Here is an 18,662-nt window from a genome sequence, read left to right as displayed (position 1 = left end):
AGCGACAGTGTTAGTGCCATCGTAGCCGAGTATCCGGGGTAATGACGAGTTTAGCCGGTTCGGCGTTCGCCCAGCCCTAAAGGAGATCTGCTTTGGGAAGATCTATTCCTCCATTCATGCACCCGTCATGTCAAATTGCAGAAAATCCGTTCGCGAATCCTAGTTCGACGTCAACATTAACGAGGAGAGTTGTTCCACCAATAGGAGGGCTGAAATCGTTAATTGAGTGAGCGACATGCGAATCTGTCTTGAATTGTCTCTTCAACTAGACTAACGTGAACTGGCAAGCCAGCGCGAGGAAATGACTAACTTTTTACTTTTGCAATCCGCTTCCCTTTATGCAGCGGAACACACAAAGCGAGACCAACTTCTCTGATTTGTTTCGGCACAAATAGCCGTTGAGTGGCGTAAATACCTGCCCGGGCTGTTCAGCTGCGTCGGCGCAGGGATGAGCAGGCGAAGCAGGGTCCAGCTGCATGTCAGCTTGCCAACGGGGGGCAAGTGTCAGACGACGCTTCGCCCCTGCATCGCAGGATCGGCCAACCATACGAACGCCCTCTACGGATAGCCAGGACGAATTGGTGACCGAGAGTGACGCGCGTAGGAAATAATTCGGAAAACGAGCGCCTCTTTCATCCGGGTTGAAATGGCACACTCGAGCCGTGACCCCCCCCTCGCCCACTTACACTCGTCAAAATGGACTTTGGTCAGACTGGACATGAGCTGTCGTTTTTTGACGGGCTAGCTGCAGTCTTCATTGCTAAACTGAACTTAACACCAATGTTGCGCAGAATCGACTTGATGATGTGTATTGACAGAAATAGGCCATCGGTGCCGGCTATTTTATCCTCTTCAAAGCTAAGCTATACCGTCCTCCCCGTATCGGTCCACCTTGTCCTTGCGAAATCCTGATTCGAGGTAATCATCGAGATTCGCAGAGCTGTTGCTGAGACTTAGAGGGTATACGGGCTGTATTCGCCGGGGCCGCGAGTGCTGCCGCCGCCGCAGCCCTCGCAGTTGCGAGTCCATCGGCGCGGGCGGCAGACCAGCGCGTTGGGGCAGTTGTCGGTCTCGCACTGACTCTCGCACGTGCCAATCACCAAGGAACGGGCAGCGACGTATGCGCATGGCTCAGCTGTTGTTTACGCTTTCGTGTAAGCCTCGTCAAAGTTCGGCGGGCTGTGTCGACGGCAGGTTGCTTTACGTACCAGGCCAAGCGTTGCGGCAAGCATCAATATGTGGCCATGCCACAGAAAGGGTCGACAAAGCCGCAAGGACGACGGCATAGTTGAGAAACCTGCGAGGGGGCGTTGAGACAAGGGAGGGCCGACAAGGCACGCGAGCTACTCACATTGTGAATGGAGGTGCAGACGTTTATACTGCACTTGTTTTGTTTCTTGGCAAAAAGCGGAGGAAAGAGAAAGAGAAGGAAAACCTAAAAGTTGAAGAACTGGAATTGTATCCAGAGCAATCCAAGGTCATTTTATACTTGCTGGAACTCGTCCCATTCTCCGCGAAGACCGGCGCGTGCACAGCACATGTGCTATTCTTTTGTCCTCTTTGGGAAGTCGCAATCGGGATGGATTCAGGGTCCTCGGCTTATCAAGCACCTGGGAGTTTGCGTTTATGGCTGCATGGTACCTGGCCAAAGGCCCACGAACAGGCTTGCTTGTGGCTGGCTGATGAAGCTTCCAACGGCGCAACATCTGATACGTCGAGCTCAGCTTGCATCAAGTTATGGCCCTTTTCGGTACATACTAATTTTAACCTCCCTTTTGCCCTGCATTTCTTGTCTTTTCAATTTCTTTTTTCGTGTTGTCATTTTTGTATCACCTCATTTCACGGCGTTGTCGGAGAATAGCCTCGGTCGAGGCTGAACAATGAAATGCCGCATACCGGTCGCATTTCGGACAGTCCGATGCGCAGCCTCCGGGGTGACGGGGGGGACAAGATTCGTGTTGCTCTGTTTTTGTCACAAATCAGAAAGTGAGAATGGTCACTTTGGATATTACAGGCAAGTACGGGACATGAGTGCCATCTAGCCGCCGGGTAAAGACGGACGTGGAGCAACCGGCTCGTCCGGCGGCCAGTACTCAGATATGCACATAGATATATGATTGTCTTTCTCATTGCAGCTCTGTCGAAAGCAGAAGCTTACCGGCGTATGATTGTCCAGAACATGTATCAAGTTATAAGCTCACAACGATTTTAGAAAAAGTTGGGCTCACAAAGCTCCAGAAAGGCCCCTCGAGACTTTTGCGATTGTTTACTCCAATCCATACCAGAACATAATAGGGTAGCTACGCCAATATGAATATTCAACTTGCATCGCAAGCTAGTGCAAGCCCGCTCAAATCGACCGGCGCAAAACCGAGCGGTTCAACACGCCCCCCTACCCAGCATTTAAGCCTTGCAATAATCGTTGTTGTTGGCGCCACCATTGCGACAAATATTGCTACAGTATTCGATTTGGTGGATATCTCCGTGCTTGCCCCCGTCGCAGAAGAACAGCGATTGCAGAACGTGGTCCGCGTCGACAGGCGAGCCGACCTTCTCAAGAGCCTCGACGATTTGGTCATAGTATAGCCCTATACAGATCATTCATAAAATGGTACACAAATAGCAGTGAAGATCTTTGTACCTGTCTGAATAAGTACGTAGCCGCAGTATCGAAGACCAGGTTTGCAATTGGCGGCGGCGGCTGGAGCAACCACGACTGCGACAGCAGCAACGACGGCAAGGATTCTGACCATGACGGCGTTGAGACAGAAGATTGGATGATGATGTAAGAGATTGAATTAGTTTTAAGTACAATAGCTTGAGAGATTAAAGAAGAGAAAGGGTGCGAGAAGTGGCACAAAGAGTCTAATATATGTCTGTTCTCGACGCCACCCATGATCATACGAAGGGCTGCAAAACGTCTCTGAAACTTCTTGCTTGCATGTCTCGGGAATGGTAACCCTGATTTTGTTCGTATCTGACGTAGACGACCGAGTCCCCGCCGACCCGTGTGCGACGTGCATGACTGCATAACCGCCAATCATTGTCTTGCGTAGGTACTGGGAAAGGTTGCGTCTGTTGTGTTCTTTCACCATGAATAACTAATCTATCGCTCGTTAGAGCCCGTGGACTGCAAGAATTTATACAAACTATGATGGCATCTAACCATGTTTTCCCTGGCATAATGATGGAATAATCATCTCTATTTTACGCTGTCCGCTGGCATTGGTGTTAGGTATTGACTGCATCTATGCGTATTTCGGCGGCGGGGTTAATGACGTGCAGGTTGCATAAAACGACGAGATCCCGTTTCACGAAAAAGATGCAAATGATGACGGTATTGAAAAGCAATTATTGAACGAAAGTGCCGCCTCATGGGCTGCAACGAGCGCCACCCCGACAGAGCCGGGCGAGGCGACACCTTACAAGAAAACGCGATGACGCCTTGTATGCAAGAAAAGCGGCTATTCTCTCTCAAAAGTCTCAGTAAGCTATCCGAACTGCACCATTAGACGATGTCTGTATTCTGCGTCCCGTCAGCGGATCGAGAAATGGCCGAGAATCATTGCACATCGTGCTTCTTTCATTGCCGCGCTGTTCAGGCTGTCGTGTGACACAGTATCATATACTCAAGTTGATTGGACGATGGACTTTCCATAAGCCTTTGTATAACATTATGCGCCCTTGGTTTCGGCCCCCCATTGTAGTAAATACGACGCTCTCGCTTGGGCGGTTTTGCGTGAGCTGATCAAGGTGGTAGAGATTCAGTAGGCCGATACTCCTATGTTGTTGTCGGCTTGAGGCACGACCAAAAAAAATCCCAACCCACAACTGTCACATAAAGATACGCAGTGATTAAGATACAGCTTGTTCGTCCTAGAATTTTGGGTATTCATACTAGCTCTGGCGCTTAGCTATTGTGTAATATATGCAGCTTTGACGAGACTAGGCGTCTCACATACGGCTAGAAAAAGTAAGATCGACAAAGAGAAGAACAAATATTTCAGGAAGCATTTTCCAGGCTGCAGTGCTCTATTCTTTTCGGAGGCTTGAAATGGCTTCAAAGAGCGGCGGGCCATTGAATATGTCGTGACCGTTGAGCAATGTAGCGGGGTGGGACGCCGATTTCGTGATGACGATGCTACGGTCAAGATAACCCCCCTGCCGCGTGGCTTCAGGCTTTTTTGCTCCTTGCATCCCCGCCGCGGCCACACAGCCGCACAATGCCGCTGCCAAAATGCTACCCGAGCCCGCGTTGACATTTACGATTCCCAGCGTACACGACGGCGTTCCTCTTGACTGCCGTATTTACCACCCTCCGTCACTTGGAGCGAGCTCGCGGGCGTCCCCATGGAAGAGACACGCGGCCGTGCTCGCGCACCCGTACGCACCGCTGGGTGGCAGCTTCGACGACCCAGTCGTTGAGATTGTCGGGGCTAGAATGCTGAGCGAGGGCTATTTGCTAGGCACGTTCAATTTTCGGTAAGAACATGAGAAAGGGAGGAGGCGCACATGGAAGCCAGGCTTGGCCGAAATTTGCAATTGGACCGCTCCAGCTAACTTTTTCGACAGGGGGGCGTCCCATTCAGCGGGCAAAACATCATGGACGTCGAGACCAGAGCGCTCCGATTTTCAGAGCGTCATTGCGTTTCTAGCATACTACATTCACCATCTCCAGCCGTTCAAGGGCGCTGGCGCTGCTACCGAAGAAGGCGACGAACCGACCAGAAACCTCGACGATGCAGCGAGCGGAGAGTCTGCCGATAAATCAGACCACAAACACGTGCTAGTCGTGGGAGGCTATTCGTACGGGTCGCTTATTACCGCACAGCTTCCACCGCTCGAGGCGATTCTCGAGCCGTTTGCGTCGCCGTCGAGCGCATCAAACGAAGCGCAAATACGACTGCGTGCGGCGAGCCTAGCCGAGCAGCAAAATACACTAATAAGGTTGACACGGGAAGCGCTGCAGGCCATCAATGCCAAGCGAAGCCCTTCTAAACGCGGGGTTCGTGTCGGCGGCGACGAAGGCGCCATGAGCCCACGGCGCAGGCCGTCCAGCACAGATGGCTCCAGCCGCCGGAGCCGGAGCGTATCTCGCGAGCTGGAGGAGAAGCTGCACGAGCTCGTCGCCAAGACGAAATCCAACCTCCACCACCGACATCTCTCCTCGGAAACGACGCTTGAGAAGGTGCCAGAAGAGAACGGCGACGGGTCCCTGGCCGTGGAGAAGCGACGCACCCATGAGCCGGCGGAAGGCCGACTGCCTCGACTTGAGGGCTTCGAGGGGCCCCAGCAAGCATATGTGCTAATCTCGCCGATTCCTGGCCTCGCGTCTCACCTTGTCACGATGCGGCTGCTTCCCAACGCGCTGTCTCGTGCGCGGCGGCCAGAGGAGGACCCGGCCGAGGCCAAGCTCGTGCGGCAACCGACGCTGGCGGTCCATGGCGATGCGGACATGTTTGTCCTGCCGTACAAGGCGCGGGAGTGGGTCGCGCGACTGGCGAGCGCGCAGCACTCGCGGTTTCAGGCTGTCGAGGTGCCTACGGCCGGCCACTTTTGGACAGAGGAGGGTGTCCTGGACAAGCTGCTCGACCTTGTTGGAGAGTTTGTACGCGGCCTAGTGGCGGATCATGAGGAGGCCGCCGAAGACGGTGCCGATCATGTAGATGCAATTGACCACTGAGATGTAGACATTCTTCTTCCTGTCCATCACCGGCGCTTGGACGGACGTGTATGAACCTGATGGGGAATTGCAGACCGCCGCAGCGGAGCAATGAAAAGCTGCCCTGTCAGCATGATGCCTATTTGCTACTCGACCAGTCCCGCCTGTGAAATTCGCGGACAATTCCTGGCCTGCTTATGTAGCAAGAAGACAGAAACGGAGGTTTTAAGAGTGATTGGATGGGTGAGAGGAAACCATTATTGCTGTAGCGGCGCACGACGGGATCTGTCAGGGTCTCCTTGACAAGCTACGGCCTACCAGCGAATAATTAGCTAGATATCGGGAATGGCCCAAAAAAGCGGCCTTCTACTTACGTTGCTCATTCTGCATAAGAACAGGCGCTTCCTGCCGAAGCCGCCATCATGCGAGCAGCTTGGTCCGTGTCATTGGCGCTGCGCCGGTGGGCACGGCTGGGCCGGGCTCCCGGAGCGCCGCTCCGAAAATCAAGCTTGGTGCCGGCAGCCCCGCCCCGAGAAAGGGTGGCACTGTCGCCGTGTCAGACTCGTCTGAATGGCTGTCTGCTGCAAGGGGCTTTTTCTCGAAGCCGCGCAATATTTTCTTCTTGAATACAGGATAAACTAGAAAATACGATGAGCTATTGTTGGTCCGCTAGACGCTTTGGTTTTCTGCTAGGACACGACCGCTACGGGCAATGGCGGCCACCAAGGCGACGACCAAGAGGTGCGGCGTGAACAGTGCTGCAACTTCCAGCGAGCTGAAGGGCTGTTTCGGAGCGACGGTGTGATACATATAGACCTCTACGGTAATTCGTTGTTTCGACAAGTACGAAAACAGTGTGCGAGTTGATGGGCCGAGGAGTGACGGCCCGAACAGAGTGACGGTGAATTGCGCCAACACGACATGTTTTGGAGTGGCTTCAGGCACCAAGGTGAATAGAGAGACCAGGGATGAGTTGTGAGAAAAGAGCAATATTTGTAAAAAATGTTCAGTTCAACAGCTCGGAAGCTCTAGTGCCGCTGTATTGGGCCAGCCAGCTTTCAAGCTTGTGGCCGGAGCGTGATCGCTGCCAGCGATGGTTATTTTCGGGGCTGCTATAGAATGATTCGTAACGTGTTGTTTCAAAATGGCCAAAAGAAAAATCTGGTTCGAGGACGGCATCGTTCAATAGAGTTACGCATCAAACGACTGGTGAAACCGTGCCGTGTGAAGAGAGAGTCGGCATTCGGAGAGGGCAACTCTCAGCAAGACATCGAGCTCCGATGCAGGACCGTCGGGACTTGATTACCCCGGGAGAACCAAAAAGCAGTTTTGCAGTTTGCAGATTGTATCAGTGTTGGGGGTTTGGCTCGTCCGCGCTTCGATGAGATGCCAACACGGGAAGCAATCTCGCCCATGCAGCAGCCTCCACTGCGGACTACGCGGGCGGCCGAGACAGCTCTGGGGGTCGGAGTAGTTGGGTGGGTCGCGATGCCGCCAGCTCAGCAGGGTTGCAGGGCGAATCAGCGCCCACTGCCCACTGCAGATACGCCCCGTCTGCCGTAATCTAGTGGGCTGCAGTGGGTTCGGGGCCGCGGACAGCCGGCGCGGCGCGCTCTGCATCAAAGCCACTGAAGCCCTGGAACTGGAAGCTCTCTCTCATCAGCCACCGCGCACGTCGAGGCAAGCTCCTAACGATAGTATCCACCCCAGTCGACGCGGAATTGGGGGTTATACATCGATACCTGCGATAGCTTACTCCGATACTGTACATGCCCTCGATAACTCCTCCGAGATGAACGCCCTCCGCGCGGCGGCACGAGTGTCACGGCAGCCCGCACCCTCCAGAGCGTGCCTCCGACGCAGCCACCCCAAGGTTCGTGCAGCTTCGCAGCGTCGCATCCTTTCCGTTTTCCGTACCTTTGCCACCGACCAGCTCATACCGCATCGATAATTGCATGTACGAGCTGCATCCAGCTGCATCAACTGGCATAGCGTGCTCAGTAGTACCAGCTTGAGCTTCCCCGCAGTCGCCCTCCTCTCCTCTACGCCGTTTGCTGCTGCCCCGCCACCAGTTGGAGAAGCGTCCACTGCCTACCAGCTACCTTTCTCACCCCGCAAGCTTCTCATCCTGCTTGATATTTTCTTTTCTACTGCAATTTACATCTTTCAACCTCATCATCTGAATCTCACATCTTACTCTAGCCTCTTGACTTCATCTTCCGCCCCCGATTCACACACAGCATGGCTCTCCAGACCAAGCTCAAGGCCCCCAACGGCCTCGACATTACACTCCCCACCGGCCTCTTCATCAACAATGAGTTTGTCGCCTCCAGCTCTGGCACCAAGATTACCAGCGTCAGCCCTGCGTACGCTACCTCTTTTTCTGCTCTCCCCCATTCTCCGCTAACATCCCCCCAGTGATGGCAGCGAAATCTGCTCCGTCGAGGCTGCATCGGCGGAAGATGTAGACGCCGCCGTCAAGGCTGCCCGCGCCGCTTTCGAGCACCCCTCCTGGGCCGACTGCGCCGGCCGCGAGCGCAGCGTCCTCATGCACAAGCTGGCCGACCTCGTCGAGCAGCATGCCAACGTCCTCGCCACCATTGAGACCTGGGACAACGGCAAGCCCTACACTGTCTCCTTCAACGAGGACCTGCAAGAGGTCATCTACACCCTGCGCTACTACGCCGGCTGGGCCGACAAGATTCACGGCCAGACCATCCCCACGACCCGCGCCAAGTTTGCCTACACCCTGCGCCAGCCCGTAGGTGTATGCGCGCAAATTATTCCCTGGAACTATCCCCTGGCTATGGCCGCCTGGAAGCTCGGCCCGGCCCTTGCCACCGGCAACTGCATTGTTCTCAAGCCTGCTGAGCAGACTCCGCTCTCCATCCTCTACTTTGCGACCCTCGTCAAGGAGGCCGGCTTCCCCCCGGGTGTCTTCAACATTGTCAACGGCTTCGGCCGTGAGACGGGCACCGCGCTCGTTACCCACCCCAACGTCAACAAGGTTGCCTTTACCGGCTCCACCGCTACTGGTCGTGAAATCATGAAGATGGCCAGCGGTACCCTCAAGAACATCACCCTCGAGACCGGCGGCAAGTCGCCCCTCGTCATCTTCGAGGACGCCGACCTCGAGCAGGCTGCCAAGTGGGCTTACATCGGCATTCTCAGCAACCAAGGCCAGGTCTGCACGGCCACGTCGCGTTTGATTGTGCAAGATACCGTCCTACCCAAGTTCCTTGAGTACTTCAAGACCGAGATCAAAAACACCGCCGTCACCGGCAACCCCTTCTCCGAGTCCACCACCCACGGCCCGCAGGTGTCGCAGGTGCAGTACGACAAAATTCTGTCCTTTATCGAGGGCGCCAAGAAGGAGGGCGGCAAGGTCGAGATGGGCGGCGCCTCGGCCCAGGCCACCGCCGGCAATGGCAAGGGTTTCTACATTGAGCCCACAGTCATCAGCAACGTCACCAAGGACATGACCATTTTCCAAGAAGAGGTCTTTGGTCCCGTCGTCGCGGTGACGCCGTTCAAGACGGAAGAAGAGGCTCTCAAGCTCGCCAACAACTCGCAGTACGGCCTCGCCGCTGCCGTCTTTAGCCAGAACATTGAGCGCGCCCACAAGGTGGCCGAGCGCCTCGAGGCCGGCATGGTCTGGATCAACTCGTCAAACGACAGCGATCCCGCCGTGCCCTTTGGCGGCGTCAAGCAGAGCGGCATCGGTCGGGAGCTCGGCGAGGCGGGTCTGCACTCGTACCTCGAGACCAAGGCCGTCCACGTCAACCTGGGCGCCAAGCTGTAAAATAAAACGATATAAAAAAGTAAAAGTAAGAAACATGTTAGCAACAAATAATGAAGCAAAGAATTGCTAAGTTTTCGTCTCGATGAATGAAATAAATACTGGATAATTTATGTTCAAGTATTCTGAAGCGGCCATATGAGCAAGATATCATGGACAGAAACATGCTCAACCTCTAGGGCCCGGTGGATCACCAAATGTGCTCTCTCTCTCCAGCGCGCCATGTAAAAAGCATCCCCCCCCCCCCCCCCCCTTGGGGCACTGGGAATTACAATAAACATCAAATTGTTTCTACCAAATTTGCGTCATCAAATATACAAATAGAACGAATAAAAAAAAGGCCTAGGCCCCGGCCAATCCGCCTATAGTCACTCACGCATGCCGCAGCCAAAGTGGTGCCATCTTGTGGCCTGCTCGACCCTCACGCACCCCCCGGGGCCTCCTCGCCCGTTCGGCCAGCGATCCGGCCGGCCAAAAGCGGCACCTCGCACCATGTTCCCACGTCCAACGCGCCATATTCGATGGCAAGCCCCCGATTGACTACGACTTTGAATTGCTCACTGTCACTTTGCATTGTGCTCTTGTTCAAAGGTTTGTTGATTCGAAAGGCAGCACTAAAACAACCATTGCTACATGAATGAATAACTATGTATGTTGGATATACCAATAACAGTACAGCATAAATTTCCCACCTCTTCTTCTCTCTAATTTTCCTTCGCTTCCTCTCATTTCTTTACTTCCTTCCCTCGACTCATCATCCTACCCGGCCAGTCTAGTTGCTGCGGGCTTGTCAATCACACACTAGGTGCGACGAAACCGTCTTCCCATTCCACGCACCCGTCACCACGAGCTGACTGGATACATCCTCGAGGTCACCTAGCCGAGGACGGTCCGGCAGTTGACGACTGCGACGAGTCGGCTTCAAACGTGCCGTACGTCTCAGGGGCGGCATCACTGTTGACCCTAGATCGGTTTCTTCTCGTCAGGATTGGTGGCCATGGAGCGTGCAGTCGTGGGGGAGTGGGCGGCATCTGCGTACAGGATATTCTCGGGCAAGTCCTGCATCTCCATGTAGGTGCGCCTGCCCTGCAGGAACCAAAAACTGATGGAGACGACGAGCATGATGCCAAAGACGGCAATGGCCCAGTTCATGTCGGGGATGCCAGGGTTGGGCGCCGAGGGGAAGAAGAAGAAGACGGTCGATACGCTACAGTAGATGACCGAGACCCAGTTGAGGAACGGCCCCAACTTTCCGAGGCGAAAACTGCCACCGGGCGGGAGGCGCTCGCGGCCAGCAAGCATCAGGGCAATGATGGGCATGGCGTAGGAGATGGTGAGGGCAATGGTGCTGACGCTAAGAATGGCCTGCAGGACAGTATCGGCAAAGAGGTACAGGACACCAACGAGCGAGATGATGCCAGCCTGCAGCCAAAGGGCACGCACAGGCATGAGCCAGTACGCGTCGACATGGGCAAAGTAGCGGGCAAAGGGGATGCCGCCGTCGCGAGCAAAACTCCAGGTAAGTCGCGAGGCAGAAGTCATGACGCTGATGCCCTGGCCCATGCCATTGAATGTGAACAGGGCGACGAACACAGCGGCACCTTTGAGGCCAACGACGTCCTGGATGAGCTCGATGAACGGCTGACCCGAGGCAGGCTCCTGGAGGGCCTTGAGGTCCTGAATGCAAAATAGGCACACGCAGAGGAAAATCCAACCAGAGACAGCACCGCAGATGACCGACATGTACATGGTCATGGGTGTCTGCTTTCGGGGATTGGGGATCTCTTCCACCATGTGGATAACAGAGTCAAAGGCAGTGAGACCGTAGGCCGACTGGACGAGACCAAGGAACCAGGTGACGCCGTCGCTCCAGCCAGTGTTATTGGTCCATTTGCCAAAGACAAATGCCGCACTTTGAAAATGCAGCTGGGGTCTAGTGCCGACGGTGATGGGCAGGCCAAGGATGAGGGCAATGAAGAGGCCAACGAAGCCAAAGGCGACAAAGTTGTTGAAACCTGGTAGGACTTTTTCATTGCGGCAGGCAATGTGATTGAAGACGGAAAAGCCGACGGTGATGCCGATGTAGACGAGGAACTTGACCCAGCCCTTGTTGGCGCCTTCCCAATCAGGATCAAACATGAGTTTCATGCCAAGGAGGAATTGGGTCATGAAGGCATTCTGGGATGCAGTCAGGGTCCACCAGCCAAAGGTGTTGATCCAGGCACACATGTAGGAGGCACGACGACCCCACGGGGTATCCCACAGACGAGAGATCCAGAAGGCCTGGCCAAGGGCAGTAGGCATGCTGCTGCACAGTTCACCAAGAGAGACGGCGACGCAGAGGTTGCAAGCGAAGACGAGCACGAGACCCCAGAGGATAGCCACAGGGCCACCGTTGAGAAGGCCGGTCGCCAGATCCTGGGCACAGGTGCTCCAGGTACCGAGAATGCAAAAGGCCAGAGCGAGCATGCTCCAGATATCAAACTTGCGGGTGAGCGTCTCAGCATGGCCGAGCGCAGCAAGATCGCCCGCGTCCAGGGCAGCCTGGTCGACTCCGTCGAGCCGGTCGAGGTACGCCTTGTCGCCGTCCATTGTATGGGTTTTTCTTGAATTGGATGTGGTTCCCTTTCATTCTCTAGCGGAGGAGATACCGTGCGACGCGACGGAAAAAAGCGCAGCGGTTTGGTAACGGGTGCTTTACGGAAAGAACCGGTCAATCAGTTGTTCAAGTTGTTCGGGGACGTGGTTAATGTAAGTGTTGGCGAGGTGAATAAGAGGCGTGGCGCAAATGATGATGAGGAGTAATCTGAAGAAATACTCGGAGCCTTCCAATCAATCAGAGGCGTTGGAGTCTGTGCTGGTATATATGGAAGGAGAAGCGTGCAGCTACTGGGATAGCACTTCGCGATTAGTCGAGGATCGCACCGACCTAAGTAATGGACCAAAGACCGGGGGCGCTTCTTCAAGCAGTTCATCCATTGGGCAGGGCGGCAGTGCTTGGGAGGCCCGGGGGCGTGTGTGTGTGTGGTCTGTGGTCAACCGAGTGCGGTTCGGGAGATGCGAGGGGAGGATGGTGAGAAGATGGGGTCAGAATGCGCCCTACGGCCAGGAGACCCTAGTTAGATAGCGACATGTACCAGTAAAACCAGCACCGTCCCAGAGAGATACACACGGCCAGCCTTGGTGTGAGGGAAGGGGGGGCCTTCGGAACGGCGAGGAGCGTAATTCTGGGGAAACCCTAGCGCCGTTCGTCGCGTGCAGGATACGTAGTTGCCAGCGGAAATATGAGGAGAGGCCAGGATAAGCCTGTCTTGGCCTGAGGCTTGATGAGAGAGAGGCAGCGCAGGAGCGCCGGCAACGCAATGCCAGAATTGGAGAAGTGGGCAAGAGATGTCTGTGGCGCTGGGGGGGGAGTGGACAGTGTCGCTCAGCCCCGTGTTGATGGAACACTCGGCAAGAGACGTCCCAAGGGAATGTTGATGATGAGCGTTGTTGGTACCAAGAAGGTGAAGGAAAAAATCTGGGGATCACAGACATGGGGGCGCCGCCGACGAAAGCCCAAGTGGGGTAGCTTCATTCGAGCAGGAGAACGGCTGAGATACCTGCAAGGTACTTTTGCGGCCCGTCGCTGTGTCTCGCGCCAGTGTATTTCAACATGATAGCGTAGTAAACTGTCTGGCATCATCTCGGTTGACAACTGTGTGCCTAAACTCTGTTGATATCGGTTCGCCTTCCTTTTGCGTATCGTTGCGAGATAACGAATGGACCAACTGCTACCATCGGATATCATACGAGCAAGTCGAACAATACTGATAAGACACTTGACGCCCCGCGCAAAAGTGGACTCGTTATCGCGCATCTTCGTGGGGGAACGTTCAGGTGTCTGATGAATCGCCTGTAATTACAGGGGTTACACGGGCGATTTGGGTGCAGAATGTGGCGTAAGGTATTATCGCAGCACGAGCTGTAAGGTGGTCTTGAACTGTACCTACGCACTGTGACTCTGGTTGGCAGCTCGCAAAATGGCCCGGTGCAGTCGCTGGAACGCTGCTTACTTCCCCCGTGTAACTGCCAAACCAGCTTAAAGTGCACCAGAAACAGCTCTCAGCCAGCCACTGTAGGTAGGTACCTACCTAGGTGATAGTAATGTGCTGTAATGGCGTTTCCTCGCCGAGGTACTCTACAGGTACCCCTTCGCCAGCTGCAGCGTCTTGGCGGCCCGTCAGAGCCTCAACGTGCAAACGCAGCATCCCAACCCAAATTGAGACATTACCAGCTTCTAAACACTGCAAACAACTTCATTCTTTCTGCCTTCTTCCTTTTTCGTATTCCATCCTCATGTTCAATTACATGGCTCCTTCTGTGCTCGTAGGCCCGTCGTTGCTTTATAGTGTCGCACTGAGGCCCGCCTAACAAGTCTAGAAACAAGTTTTTCTGCGAGTTCAGACGACGGTACATCGCTTTGCACCAGCAATGGCACGGACTCCTCGGCGGCCCAGCAAGGGATAGCCACGGGCGCCGTCTAAGGGACTCGTACAGCCAGTTCTCTTCTGCCGTCTTACAATATCGTTCCTAATCATTCCGTAGTTTCCGTGACGAAACTCTCCTCTTCTTCTCCTCGCGGCTCGCGGACAGCGAACGACCACAATCACAACCCCAGATACATCACGCATCTTCTAATCTGGAACAATTTAACGACCCCAGAATCCGGCCGAGTCCCACATCTTTGTTCCAAGCGGTCTTCGCCGCCTCCTCCATTCGCTATCGGCGCCCCAGAATTTGAGGCTAAGAAGCATGGATGCCATCGCACGCAGGTCCGCGGACGCCGGACCCGCAACAACGACGGCGCTGTGCTGCGCAATACTGGGCGGCGGCAGGCGGAGAAGAATTCTTTTGCTTCCAGAACACCCGACTTTAATTTTATGCGAGGATGTGCTTGCGCGCGACGCCGATGGTCGGCCGGCAACCCATGGCCAGAATTCGTGCTGCCGGCATTTGCCTGCTTCATTCAACTTCATTCAATTCTATGGCAACAAGGCAACTGTGGTGGCGTTTGCAGTCGTCCCCCGAACGGGACGCCGTCTCGTCACGTCTGCTAGCGGGGGCGCACCGCCGCGTCGTCCGAGATGCAGTCGGCAGCGTGACCACCCGCCTGTCCAATCTCTGTGGACAGCCCGGCCAGCCTGCCGCAAATCTACTGCTAATCATGCACGTTGTGACGCTTCGTCCCCCACCTACCAGATCCATGTAGCCCGCTCTGTGTTGTTTCCCCCGGATGTAGTCGTGGCTCGCCACCGAATCCAATACTGAGAAATCCATTTCCGCCGCCGCCCCCGCCTCGTTGCCTGTCAGTCGCTTCATTTCCATTCTGCAGGAAAACAGCAGCGCCTCCGACCCGCGGAGTGCCGCCGGTACCTGACATCCACCTGGTACTAGGAAATCTCATCATCCAGCCCAGTTGACAGCTTCCCCGGCTTACCCAACCCGCAGCAGACGCCGCGCCGTCTCGACAGGCCAACAAAGGCCCACGCTAGATACGCCTTCGGGGTGGTCCAGCTGCTCGGCCGCCGAAGTGGTGCGGATGGATCTATTCCACACCCCCAAACTAAAACTAAGCCTAAAATCATGCCAGGCCTCGTGGGCTCGTAAAATCCATCTGTGTTACAAGTTTCGGTCAAGGTCTTCCGATGTGCATATAACTCTACACGCCTTTCCGACGTTGTTTTATCATCTCTTCCTCCATTCTTCTTGGCAAATACAGACTCCAACGGCTTCAGACCTCGTCGTCTCACTTATTCCTTACCCTTTATACATTCTTCCCTCTTCAGACACTTAGTTCCTAGCCACAGCTTACAGAAGCAACCTCCACCATGGCTAATCCCGCGTTACAGCCAGATCTAGATGTCATAGCTGGCTATGAGGTCTACCCGGAGCAGGACTACTGCCCCAAGACCGCTGCCAGCCTCAGACATCAGACACATCCCCTCGACCAGCTCTCGATACAGGAAATCTCCCATGCGGTCAAGATGATCCGCGACAAGGCAAGCCCTGTCGAGATCAAGTTCAACTGCGTCACCCTTCGCGAGCCGCGCAAGGCCGAGTACGCCGCCTTCAAGGCCGGCGCCGGCCCCCGCCCGGAGCGCAAGGCTTTTGCCATCATTATTGAAAGAGGCAGCAACAGCTGTGCCGAAGTGATTGCCAACCTGACCCACGCCACCATTGAATCGTGGAAGCCCGTCACCAATGTTGCTCCCACGCTGACGCTCGAGGACCTCGATGTCATGGAGCGCGTCGCTCGCAAGGACCCCCGTGTCATCCGCGCCTGCGAGGAGATTGGCATCACGGATATGTCCAAGGTGTACCTGGATGGCTGGGCCGTCGGCTTCGACGAGCGCTGGGACTTCAGCCGCCGCCTGCAACAGGGTCTTGCGTACTACCGCAACTCGCCCAACGACAACCAGTACGCTCACCCTCTGGATTTCTGCGTCGTCGCCGATACCGAGGCCGAGGAGGTTCTCAGCGTCGACATTCGCTATGTCAACGGCGAGCGCACGCTGCCTCCTCTGGATGAGCACAACTTTCTGCCCGAGTTCATTGAGCAGGGCTACAACACCAACAAGCTCAAGCCCCTCGACATTACCCAGCCCGAGGGTGTCTCTTTCCAGATTCGCGGCAACGAGCTATCGTGGGCCGGCTACAAGATGCACATTGGCTTCAACTACCGCGAAGGTATTGTCATCTCGGACGTCCGCATCGACGATCCTTATGAGGGCCGTGAGCGCACTCTCTTCAACCGCATTAGTGTTGTCGAGATGGTTGTTCCATACGGCAACCCTGACCCCCCTCACCACCGAAAGCACGCCTTCGACGTCGGCGAGTACGGCACTGGTCTCATGACCAACTCGTTGAAGCTCGGATGCGACTGCAAGGGTGCCATTCATTACATGGACGGCATCATGTCCACTTCCAGCGGTCTCCCCGCTGTTCTCAAGAACGCCATCTGCATACACGAGGAGGACAATGGCATCCTCTATAAGCATATGGACTACCGCGACGCCAGCACCGTTCTGGCCCGTGACCGCAAGCTAATCATCTCGCAAATCATCACCGCCGCCAACTACGAGTATGCCTTTTACCACACCTTTACCCTGGACGGCACCTACAAGCTTGAGATCAAGCTCACCGGCATACTCAACTCGTACTGCATGCACCCCTCGGAGACGGCGGCGCCATACGGCACCGAGGTCGCGCGCGGCATCACCGCCCACAACCACCAGCACATCTTCTCGCTGCGCGTGGACCCCGAGATTGACGGCACCAACAACACCGTCATCCAAAACGACGCTGTGACGTCGGAGGCGCCGCTGGGCTCGGCCGAGAACCCGTACGGCAATGGTTTCTACTGCAAGAAGACGCCGCTGCGGACGGCGAAGCAGGGCGCCGTCGAGTATAAGCACGAGACGGGCCGCAACTGGGACATTGTCAACCCCAACGTCATCAACGACGTGTGCCACAAGCCCGTCGGCTACAAGATCCTCAATAACCAGTGCCCCGCGCTGCTCGCCAAGCCCGGCAGCATGGTCTACAAGCGCGCCGGCTTCGCCCGCAAGAGCCTCTTCGTCCTGCCCTACAAGGACTACGAGCTCTTCCCCGCCGGCGACTACGTCTGCCAGTCGACCGGCGAGCCCGGCCACCCGGACTCGTCTGTCATCACCGACTGGGTCGACCGTGACGAGAACATCGAGAACACCGACATTGTCTGCTACGTGCAGTTTGGCCTGACGCATTTCCCCCGCTGCGAGGACTTCCCGCTCATGCCCGCCGAGCCCGTCATGATCATGATGCGCGCGTCCAACTTTTTCGAGAGGAACCCGGCGCTGTGGGTGCCGCCCTCGACCGTCGCCAAGGATCTCAGCTCGCGCACTGCCTTTTTAAATTCTGGTAGCGCAGCGGCGGGCAGTAGCTGCTGTGCGGATAAGAAGATGCCTGACTCGCATCTGTGAATGATGACACAAAAATTGGACAGGAGGATGGCTTTAGTGTTTCTTTTTTATCGGCATGAGAATAAAAATCACACGATGCATTAGTTCAGCGATTATAGGTGCTGGGACCTGGGAGAACCTCTTGGCCGGGGCGGGTACCGGGTAGCGCCATGGATAATTTTTTTTGGGTTGCTTTTATTTTGTACAATTGCTTGTTTACATTTCTACATGATTTAAAATGTCAGCTTTATCATGACCTTTCAATAACACCGGTGATGTCTGTCCTCTTTTAAAAGATCAAACTATATATTTGATGCCGCTGAGCGGCCGCACAGAACGGCTCTGGGGCCGTGGCCTGGATCAACTGCCCTGCCTGAGGAGGAGCATGTGTTTCTGATGCCTTCCATGGCTGCCCTACATGCCTTGCTTCTCATTCACCCGACTTGAAACGACACTAGTACGAATACAAGCCATGTCGATGATGATGGACCATTTAATACATCTGTCGAGCGTTTGAGAGCATAATGTGAGGTGTACGCGCCGGGCTTCGCACCTCCTCGGCCCACTGCGGGCGGCGGCGTTCTTCCTCCCAAACGGGCGAAAATAGAGTTATTTCCCGCTCCCGCTTTGAAAAATGACAGTAAAATAGAAATCAGTAATGAATGAAGCTGAGATGCAAAGAAACCGAGTAATGCCTAGTGCGGACAACGTCCACAGTGCCTTTGTTCCTTGGGCGAGGGAGAGCTGCTCCGAGCCAATCGTTGGCGACAACTGCGCAGCATCTCGAAACAGGGCTGATGAGCCCGAAATAGAACCTTCCCCCCCAACTCTCTCAGTTTTCTTTCTTCGTCTACTCCTGGGTCTCCACACGCATCTTCTTCCAACAGACCCCCACGATTCTTTTTATTTTATTTTATTTTTTATGTTTCCTTGTTGTTTAGTGGGCGGTTCAGCTCCCAAAGAGGCAATTGTCGGTTGGAGGCGCGCGCTTCCAGCCTGGTCTCGACCAATCCGCAGCGTCGCGGTGGAGACTGCCGACTTACACCAACCAACCAAGACTTCAAGTACCGTTTTGCCCACTTCTACACTGGAAATATACATGCTGAGGATGTAGAATGGTGTGTTTGAGCGTTTTATTTAGCATTATTTCCCGGGAATTCGGTTCCTCTAGAGAAGTCTTTGGTATAGCCTTGCCACCGCGCACCCCCCTTCCTCTCAC

General features: G+C 55.0%; 5 protein-coding genes across 6 annotated transcripts; 3 read left to right on the top strand and 2 right to left on the bottom strand.

Moving 5' to 3' along the window:
* Positions 1-2,403: 2,403 nt before the first annotated feature.
* LMH87_005900 (uncharacterized protein) lies at positions 2,404-2,753 on the bottom strand (the record flags this gene model as incomplete). Its single annotated transcript, XM_056203700.1, has 2 exons — positions 2,404-2,588; positions 2,642-2,753. 2 exons carry the CDS (start codon positions 2,751-2,753, stop codon positions 2,404-2,406), a joined length of 297 nt encoding a protein of 98 aa, XP_056059132.1.
* A 1,484-nt stretch (positions 2,754-4,237) lies between these two features.
* Positions 4,238-5,683, top strand: LMH87_005899 (uncharacterized protein; the record flags this gene model as incomplete). Its single annotated transcript, XM_056203699.1, has 2 exons — positions 4,238-4,482; positions 4,573-5,683. 2 exons carry the CDS (start codon positions 4,238-4,240, stop codon positions 5,681-5,683), a joined length of 1,356 nt encoding a protein of 451 aa, XP_056059131.1.
* A 1,771-nt stretch (positions 5,684-7,454) lies between these two features.
* LMH87_005898 (uncharacterized protein) lies at positions 7,455-9,464 on the top strand (the record flags this gene model as incomplete). Its single annotated transcript, XM_056203698.1, has 3 exons — positions 7,455-7,535; positions 7,865-8,028; positions 8,081-9,464. The coding sequence occupies 3 exons, from the start codon at positions 7,455-7,457 to the stop codon at positions 9,462-9,464; spliced, it is 1,629 nt and encodes a 542-aa protein (XP_056059130.1).
* An 869-nt stretch (positions 9,465-10,333) lies between these two features.
* Positions 10,334-12,053, bottom strand: LMH87_005897 (uncharacterized protein; the record flags this gene model as incomplete). The annotated part of the gene is made up of 2 exons (XM_056203697.1): positions 10,334-10,424; positions 10,501-12,053. 2 exons carry the CDS (start codon positions 12,051-12,053, stop codon positions 10,334-10,336), a joined length of 1,644 nt encoding a protein of 547 aa, XP_056059129.1.
* Positions 12,054-15,331: 3,278 nt separating this feature from the next.
* On the top strand, positions 15,332-17,464 carry LMH87_005896 (uncharacterized protein; the record flags this gene model as incomplete). Of its 2 annotated transcripts, XM_056203695.1 has the most annotated exons (2): positions 16,854-16,856; positions 16,916-17,464. In XM_056203695.1, the coding sequence occupies 2 exons, from the start codon at positions 16,854-16,856 to the stop codon at positions 17,462-17,464; spliced, it is 552 nt and encodes a 183-aa protein (XP_056059127.1). The 2 variants fall into 2 exon arrangements, with proteins under 2 accessions (XP_056059128.1, XP_056059127.1); XM_056203696.1 differs by having other exon boundaries at positions 15,332-17,464.
* Positions 17,465-18,662: the final 1,198 nt, after the last annotated feature.

The sequence above is a fragment of the Akanthomyces muscarius genome, chromosome 1, assembly GCF_028009165.1.
Source record: "Akanthomyces muscarius strain Ve6 chromosome 1, whole genome shotgun sequence".
Classification (NCBI taxonomy): Eukaryota; Fungi; Ascomycota; class Sordariomycetes; order Hypocreales; family Cordycipitaceae; genus Akanthomyces; species Akanthomyces muscarius.
The sequence above is the reverse complement of the archived record's forward strand: the minus strand, read 5'-3'. Positions and strand labels throughout refer to the sequence as shown.